General features: G+C 48.6%; 1 protein-coding gene across 1 annotated transcript in view; it reads left to right on the top strand.

The window, feature by feature from the left end:
* Positions 1-8,660, top strand: part of SLC6A6 (solute carrier family 6 (neurotransmitter transporter), member 6) — a 49,290-nt gene extending 40,630 nt beyond the window's left edge. Inside the window, exons 10-13 of the mRNA XM_006868677.1 lie at positions 1,066-1,168; positions 1,671-1,771; positions 4,001-4,171; positions 8,520-8,660. Coding sequence (XP_006868739.1) covers positions 1,066-1,168; positions 1,671-1,771; positions 4,001-4,171; positions 8,520-8,660 — 516 coding nt within the window. The remainder of the gene's footprint in view (positions 1-1,065; positions 1,169-1,670; positions 1,772-4,000; positions 4,172-8,519) is intronic.
* The last annotated feature ends 768 nt before the right edge of the window (positions 8,661-9,428 follow it).

Genomic DNA, 9,428 nt, shown 5'->3' with positions numbered 1-9,428 from the left:
GGGGAGGCACACGTCCCAGTGAAGGCTATATGCCGTGCCTCATGTGCACACAGTGCCTGGGAAGGCAGGGGGAGGCACACGTCCCAGTGAAGGCTGTATGACGTGCCTCATGTGCACACACTGCCTGGGAAGGCAGGGGGAGGCACACGTCCCAGTGACGGCTGTATGCCGTGCCTCATGTACACACACTTGTTCCTAGGCCAGTTTCTTAGTGCAGACCAAGTGCACATGCTGTGGTCTAGGATACGGGCTAGTGGGGAAGGCACCCGGTTCAGAAGGAAGTCAGAGCCCTGATGAGATGCCGTTCCAAATAGGTAAGAGGAGCAGAGAGAAGAGGGACAGGAGCAGAGCGTCAGAGGCAAGTCTAGCAAGAGGCCATGCCAGAAAGAAAAAGATTGGACTAAGGAGAACACAGGCTTTAGAATCAGGCTGAGGGGTGTTCTCTCCGTCACCCCTCCCCCACATTCTGTACCAAAGGGTTACATTTAACTATCGCCCCAAACCATTTTTGTTGTTGTTATATGCAGTCAAGTCGGTTCCTACCCATAGTGACCTGGTATAGGGTTTCCAAGAACAGTTGGTGGATTTGAACCACTGACCTTGTGGATCAAACTGACCTTGTGATCCAGTGCATTATCTTGCAGCACCACACCAGGACTCCCCAAACTTCTTTACTTACCAGGAGTAAAAATAAATGTTGTTCTAGCGATATCATTGAGAAAACTTCCACAGAGACAGAGATAGCTCCTCACCCTGAAGTCGTCCGCGTCTGCAATTGGTTCTGAGTGCTGCCTTTAAAAGGCAGGCTTAGTGAAGCCATTTCACCATTGTATGAATACATCTTATGTTGGCTTGCATTCATTTTTCTGTGTAGGTATTTTTCATTAAATTTTAAAACATACGATTGAGCATCTTTTGACATGTTTATTTTTAAACTACCCGCCTTTTACTCATTGTTCTCTTTTTTAAAAGATTTTATTTTTTATTGATAAACTCTAGTGCTCTTGAATATAAAGGGAACTGGATACTGATAATGAACCTGCCTTCTCTGGTTTTCCTTCCTAGGGTGGCATGTATGTGTTTCAACTCTTTGACTACTATGCAGCTAGCGGTGTATGCCTTTTGTGGGTTGCATTCTTTGAATGTGTTACTATTGCCTGGGTATATGGTGAGTACAGATTTCTCCATGTTTGGGACTGTACTTAGAAACATCAGCAGCAGAGAATGCTGATGGGGACTCAGCCCGAGCAGAACACAAGGGCTCTTCCTACCTGCACCTTTCCTCTCAAGGCTGATGCTTCGCCACACAAATAATATACTTGTAGTCACGTTCCAGATTTCCCAGTGTTGAGGATGGATACAAGGTGCGACCAGTTCTTTTGACACATACATACTTGGCTGTGCAGTGGCCTATGATTAATTTCAGTCAAACTCCTTAAGACCTTAGATTGACTACGCCAGTAGTGGAGGTCTGTCTGGTGTTGCCAGCAAGCATGTTGGCCAGTTAAATTCGAATTTCAGATCATTCCAAATAAGGGGATGCAACTTTGGGTGTATGTGTGTAGAGGTGCAGAGACCTGGATCTGAGTGATCCTCTGCTGTGCTGTTAGCAGGGCCGACGCTGGTATTGGGCACCACGTCACTTGTACCCACCTCTCTGTCTCTTGCAGGCGCTGATAACTTTTATAACGGTATTGAGGATATGATTGGCTATCGGCCTGGGCCCTGGATGAAGTACAGCTGGGCTGTCATCACTCCAGTTCTCTGTGTTGTGAGTTTCCTCGTGCCTTTTCTCCCTGGTTCTTCACAATGTCACCTGCTCATCACCATATAAGTGCTGGTCAGTAACAAGCCTGGCAGGGATGAGGAAAGCTGTTCCCAGGAGGTTAACTTTGAGTTGAGTCTTGAAGATGAGTAGGAGACTGACAGGGCGTTCCAGCAGAGAGGTACAGAGAGGAAGGAGGATGTGCTCAGAAACCCAGACATCCAACACAGAGGATATGACCTTTCCTCTAAGCACTTCAGAGCTCACGAGTTTAGATTGGGTCACTGATTAATTGAGGATCCTTTGGAACACTTAATGGACAGATGATGGACAATGGAGATTGGGTGTTTCTGTAGTGGACTGAGGTGTGGGATGTAACTTAGAGACTCAGCAGAGCTTCTCTCTGCCTGATACCAGCCCAGGGCCCAAAGGTAGAGTTACTTGCCACATTCCTTTTCCCACAAGAACCATGTTGCCCCTCCAACTTGGAATGTGGCCTTGGCGTGACCAGGCCCCATCATTTGAGTCTCCACTCTAAGTCTGCCAACCGGGAATTCTTCCATAGCAAAAGCTGTTTGAAACCCATTGAGAGCTTTGGAGTTCATTGTACTTAGGGAGAACAAATGACAGGAATGTCCCTGGCATTTAGAGAATGGTGCTGAGGGATAAATGGGCCCTCCCCTCAGAGATCTCTGCTTCCAGGACAGATTAAGTCAACTTTGCCATTAACTTGCTGTTTTACCTTAAGCAAGTCACTAACCCTCTCCGGGCTTCAGTTTGCCCAGTTATAAAATGGGAACGTTCTTTTAAGTGGGGCTAAGAAGCAGCTGCCAATTGAGGTTGTTACTGTTACTTACTATGATGGCGTTCTCTTCATCATTGCTGTGTGTTTTCCTAAGACCTTTTCTTCACAAAAATAACAGTTGATGAGTTTGTTGTTAGAGATGAATTGATTTGGGTTCAAGTCTATGTTCTCAGCCTCTCTCAGTGTTTCTTCTCTTACCTCAGCCCCTCACTCCTTCCCTGAGGAGTTGGCTAGATTAGTGCTAAGCAACTTTCCAGTAGAATGGGAAGAGGAATGGGACGTAGGCAGGTATGGTCCAGGTTCCCTTCTGCTGGAACTCACCCTTCTGAGCCACAGCCCCAGGACAGACACATTCAGTAGGTGCCCAATAGAAGTCATCTGGGGCCGAATGTTCTCCTTGACTTCCATGGTTGATTCTGTAATGAAGTAGGTTTGTGTACTTAAAATAGTGTGATTTCATTCACTATTAGACAGTGAGGGTTAATGTTCATTGTGAGTCAATCCAGGACAACCCCAGAAATGCCCCAATTGTGACTATGGCAAAAGCCTTGACTTCTAGCCAAGGTTACTGTTCACCTCAGGAAATGGAGGCTTTCCACAGTCTCTGAGGACCAGAGCGGACCCCAGTTACCTCCCCACTCATGGGCACAAACAGCCTGGGTCAGGGCTGAGCTGTGCCACTGAGCAGAACAAGGTTCAGAGCCACAGTGTGACCTGGTGGCTGGACCCAGACTTCACCCTGCTGCCCACAACTCAGGATGGACAGGAGGCACCACAGAGTAGGGGGACATTTATTGTGTGTGTACCTGAAACTGCACCAGGCGTTACAGAAAAGGAGGAGAGGATGTTAGAGATAACCCTTGTGGACATGTGGTCTGGTAGCAGAGGAGGTGTGTGCTGAAGAAGTGATTGTAACCACTGGTAGTTCTGGGAGGAAAAGTCCAGATATCTCAGACTGTGTGGGGCCAGAGCAAGTAAGACTTCTGAGAGTCGGAGCCATTGGAACGAAGTTATTCTGAGAGTCGGAGCCATTGGAACGAAGTTAGGGTTGAAAGGTGAAGAGGAGGAGAAGAGGGAAGAGCTTGTGCTAAGGGCCTGAGGTAGAGGTTGAGGAGGTGGGATGAGTCAGATGGCTGGAGAGTAGAGCTACATGGAAGAAGGCATGGCAGACAGAAGAGAGGGGTTTGGACCTGTCCTGAGGGCACTGGGGAGCCGTAGGATTTTGAGGAAGGGAGTAAAATGATGACATTTGCATTGGATGGAGATCCTTAAGAGCAGCCAGGTGGAAAAAGGGGTGTGAGGTGTAAAGCTGGTCCTTATCCGAAGAAAGACGCCTGCCCTTGAGTTGAGACCTGTCTTGCTCTCCTCCCCTCCCCACTTTGTCCTCCATTCCTAGGGCCCCCCGCCTGACTGCCTCTCTGTCTCCACAGGGATGTTTTATCTTCTCACTCGTCAAGTACCAGCCCCTGACCTATAACAAAGTCTATGTGTATCCTGACTGGGCCATTGGGCTGGGCTGGGGCCTGGCCCTGGCTTCCATGGTGTGCATCCCCCTGGTGTTCCTCATCTCCCTCTGTCAGGCACAAGGGTCTCTCTCCATGGTGAGTAAGCCTACGTGGGCCCCAGGGCTGGGGACTGAGGTGGCTCTGAGTTTCCCATGTGACCTTGAACCCAGTTGCTTGTCTTCTCTGCATTCTGCTGGATGGAGTTGAGAACCATGTGGGAAAACGGGGATGCAGTAGAGTTTATACTAGAGACGCCTTTGTGGTGGCTTTCAAAGCAGGCTTTTGAACAAGAGGAGGGATGTGCTGGGCAGAAAGTTCTAGAAGGGAGCGTTCCTGGCTGGAGACCTGAGGGTTGACTGATGAGGCTGGAGAGATGGACGTGTCTCAAGAGCTTGGGTTTTATCCAGGAGCAGTGGAAGCTGGGTCTCTAAAGCAGAGAGACAGACAGGAGACAGGCCCTCAGACGAAGCTGAACTCCACCCACTTGACTGCTCTTATCACAGAGCCAAATATAGGATAAGCCTAGTTCAGGCCCATGCCCTCCTCCAGAATCTGCTGTGGGGTCTATGGCCAGACCTTGGGAAGCCACCTCTGCCTGGGTCAAGCTTCCCTGTGCCAGCCCATGTTCTCCCTCCAGAGCTCTGATCCCTTGACCTTCCTTCAGCCTCCTCTGAGAAACATCTAGCAATACTGGAGATTCTAGGCTCTGGCAAAAGGAGGGGCTCTTTCCAAGAAATCTTTTTCTCAGAATCGCCCTTAACCTTTGGGCTTGGGCAGGCTCCAAAATGTCCTTGTTTTGTTTTGAGCGTTTTTATTGTTATTCCCTTTTTTTTTAAATCTGGAGCCAGGATGTCCTGGGCCTGGCTCCTCCTCGGGTTGGGACCTGCTTCCTCACCACTGGAGAATGGTTGGAAGGCAAATTTTGCACAACAAGGTCTGGTAGGGGAGAGGGGAGACTGAGCTGACAGGGACTAGATTTCGGAAGAGAGAGGAAGTTGGGGCGTGGCTGGGAGGAAACCATGAAGCTGGGGTGTATTTGAGCCTGTCAACCCCTGGATGTCCCCCATTGTCTTTTTTTTTCCTTCCAGCAAGACCCCAGTATGCAACCAGACACTGAATGGCCTGTCATTTGTTAACAGCTACTGATCTGAGTGCTCCCCCCCAGTGTCTCCCCTAAATATTTCAGCCCCTCCCTGGAAACTTCCAGAATGTCCTCACTACCCAGAAATTAGAGAGCTAATTTTAAGGGCATGTCTAGAGTCTATTCTGGTATATTTCAATTATTGAGTGGGGGACACCCACTACCTGAAATTTTTAAATATTAAAAAAAAAAAAAAAAATTGCACCAACCGTGAAGATAAGCAGAGCCCAAATTCACAAGGGGAAGGGAGAGAATCAGTATCAACATCAGCCTAAAGTCCATTCCTGCCTCCTCTCTGCACCCCTTTCACCATTCTGATGGCAGCCCTCCTCCCTCGGTGACTCTCTTCTTCTCTGCTGGGTTTGACCACTCATTGCAGTGGACACAGAGCTCATAGAGCATGCTCACAGTGACAGGGTTTATTAGGGAAGTAGCAGGCTACAACTCAGGATTCAGTTCTTCAGTCAGAACAGCCTCTTCTCAGCTGTGCCTACAGCCAGGTCTCTCTGACCCTCTACCGCTTAGCTCTGCAAACTTAGGCAGTCTTTACAAAGCTCACTAACTCTACCAGTGTGAGTCACAGAGCACCCAACTCTGCCAGGAAGTCAAAGTCTCAGCTCTGTCACCCATGGCCACGAAGCCCACTGTGCCATCTCGCACCACTTCCTGGTTCTGTTGCCTCTGTTGCTGCGCTGCATGTCACCATCTCTCACCATCTCTGGTGTTACCACTGCCTCACGCTGGCTGTCTCTCTACCTCCTGTCTTCCTTCCTTCCCTTCTAGGTCTAGAAGGTTCCTAGTAAGAGACCCCAGGTCCAAAGGACACGCTCTGTTCTCATCTCTTCTTCTTGGAAGTAGTGGGGTCCCCTGTTTCCACCCCAGATGACCTATTTTAAGCCTAGAGGGATGACAAAACTGACAATCCCCTCATTAGCACAAATACCTTGTTTGCCATATTGGCAAACGATCCAGTCCCCTGGGTAAGCCACAAGCACTGTGTATACATAGCCCTACCTGGTGTGGCGCTGTGAGCTAATGCGTCAGACTGCAAAGTTGTTTGAACTGCTAAGTCTGTGGTTCAGATTTAGCAGTTCAAACAAGCTGCTCCTTGGAAACCCTATACAAGGTGATTATGGGTCAGACTCAACTCAGCGGCACTTAACAACAACAACCTGGTGTGGTGTGGCACTGTGGGTTAATGCGCTGGACTGCAAAGTCGGTATGAACTGTAAAATTGATGGTTCAAACTCACCAGCTGCTCCTCGGAAACACCCTATACAGGGTCACTATGGGTCGGAACCAACTCAACAGCACTTAACAACAGCCACAACCTGATGTGGTGCTGTGGGATACACACTGGACTATTAACTCTAAGGTTGGAAGTTCAGCCCCACTAACCATTCCTCAGGAACCCTATACAGGGTCACTGTAAGTCGGAGCTGACTCAACATTACTTGACAACAACGCAGTCATTTCATGAGATTTTTAAGGCCGTGGCTAGAAAGCAAACAATTCATTGCCAGTGTGCGATATTAGCCCATCCCAGCATTAGAGATCTTGTCAGAGTGAGTGCGGGGTTGGTGTGGGGCAGGGTGGGGCACAGGTGAAGACCCCTACTCCACCCTCCACTTGCACCCTTTTTGTATCTAGAAGCCTGACCTGACCATTAACCAATCTCCCTCCTCCAAAGCCAGTAGAGCCGCCTGTCTTTTGCTGTGCCCCTCAGGGGCTCCCACCTGCATAGGTTGCCAAAGCGTCCCAAGGTAACTCCATGGAGCCATGACCCTGGCAAGCCCCAATCTCTCTGATGGTACCTGAGCTCCCATCCACACAGCCTCGGGGACTCCTAGGGGTCTGCCTAATGACTATACTTCTACATTCACTCCCACTTCGCAGGTGTAGATACTGGGGAGACTAGAGAAAGAGGTGCAAAACTAAGCATTTCTTGCTTGCTGGTGTTTCTCCCTGACCATTTGACGTGGTGCCTCCACCCTGACCCACCCCTCCAGGGACCAGTCAGCCCCCTAGCCTGTCAGTGAATGGGAGAAGGCCCTCTATCTGCAACAGATACTGAGGTCCCTCGGTGCTGGCCAGCAGTAGCATGCACCTCAGCTTGGCGGGGTTTGCAGTTTTTCAAAACAAGATAGAAATCTGCATTTTTAACTGAAATCTTATTAGAGCTTTTAATAAGCACCTTATTTTTTAAAAAAATGAATATACTTAAATTGTAGGCCCAGATGTCTAGAGAACATTTTGTTTAAGTCTCTGGGTGGACATTTGGCAGAAGGTGGGATGGGAAGGAGGAACCCAGTAACCACTCTGCCATTGATTTCCTGGGTGTCCTTGGGGAGGGCTGGCTTTCCCCATTGTTTCTGTGACCAGATAACCAGCTATGGGCACAAAACTGCCTGCCCAGAGGTGGCCTGAGAGTTCTCCCCATCCAGCCTCTGGCTCCTCTCTGTTGGAACGTTCAGGTCTAAGCGTAAGCAGTGATCCTCACACTTTTTTCTTCCTTTAATTTTTTTTCAACAATATTTTGTTGAGCGTGCACATGGTAAAACATACACCAGGTCAACCCTTTTCTGTGTACAAATCAGAGACAGTGATACATTCTTTGGATCAGGCAACCATCCTCATCCTTTTCTGAATTGTTCCTCCCTCATCAATGTTAGCTTCTTGCCCTCTGAGATGCCTACCTAACCTTTCAAGTTGCTGTGAGCATTTTGATGCTGTGTCCAAAACCACGTCCACTGCCACCCTGTCGGTTCCAACTCAGAGTGACCCTGTAGGACAGAATGGAGCCACCCCAGAGGGTTTCCTAGTCTGAATCTTTAGGGAAGCAGACTGCCTTCCAACCTAAGGGGCTCATCCTCCAGCATACTGTGGAACCATGATCTAGAGAATTTTCACAGGCTACATTTGGGAAGGAGATCACTAGGCCTCTCTCCCTAGTGTCTTAGTCTAGAAACTGCAGTGAAACCAGACCTGGGTGGCTACCAGCAGCTTAGCTTCTAGCATCAGAGCAACACACAAACCATTATTGTATGACAAACGGACAGACAGATTGCTGAAACCAGAGAGATCAGGGAGGGGACTTGCAGGGAGGCATCTTTCCATCCCATAGGAGAACGAAGCCCGAGCCTGGGGGTGGGTGTGAGTCCCCCAGCCCTAATGCACGGAAGCAAAGACTGGCTAGGATGCTGCTCTGATTCAAGAGGAGGAGTTGGATGAAGGAGTTAGATGACTAGGTGGCAGGGTGAGGAGGGAACCAGGCTTCTGATCTTCCCTCCCTTCCTTTTGCAGAGAATCAAGTACCTGCTGACCCCGAGGGACCCCAACCGCTGGGCTGTGGAGCGCGAGGGGGCCCTCCCCTTCAACTCTCCCTCCACTGCCAACGGCATTCTCATGAAACCGACCCACATCATTGTAGAGACCATGATGTGAGCTCTCGGGTTGATGGGCCGCTTTCCTGCTGTTTACTAACATTAGATTCTCATAGGACCAGGTTTACAGAGCTTTACATTTGCACTAGGATTTTTTTTTTTTTTAATTGTCACAGAAAATGTTACTGTGTGTGTGTGTGTGTTGTGTGTGTGTGTTTTGTTTTGATTTGGGGATATTTTGTACAAAAAGAACCCCCCACCCCACCCCAGGCAGATGTCTGGGGATAGGCAGAGCTTTCATACCGAATTAGATGTATTTTATGGGAACTTGTTAAATTTTTCTTTGTATTTTTTTTACATATAATTATATATACATAGAGATTGTTGTACACTTGACCACTTGAATTGATCTCCTTCCAGCAATAGATCTCATTTCAAAAGCAATTCTTCGGTGCTTGTGTAGCTGGCAGAAAGTTCTGCCCAGAACACCCAGGGTGGAGTTTCCCTGAAGCAGCAAATTTAAAGGTGTGAGTACCTTCCAAAGCCTGGTTCAGGTGGAATAAAACAGCAGGGGAGAGGGTCCACCAGCTGGCCACATCCAGAGGGGAAGAGGAAAAGTAGGGTCCTGAGTTATCACCTCATTAAACTTGTCTTAGCCAAGAAGAGATAATGCCAAAATAATGAATCAGCCCCTCCAAGATGTCTGATTCTAAGATCACTAGAAACCATTGTACCAGGAGTTAAATAATCCCACCTTTTCTTTTGAGGTTGAGAGATGATCGACAGTAGGATTGTCAGCACCCTTCACCTGAGTGGGAACTGGGGAGAT

Source organism: Chrysochloris asiatica, unplaced genomic scaffold, assembly GCF_000296735.1.
Source record: "Chrysochloris asiatica unplaced genomic scaffold, ChrAsi1.0 scaffold00121, whole genome shotgun sequence".
NCBI classification, from domain to species: Eukaryota; Metazoa; Chordata; class Mammalia; order Afrosoricida; family Chrysochloridae; genus Chrysochloris; species Chrysochloris asiatica.
This window is presented reverse-complemented; position numbering and strand designations above follow the sequence as displayed.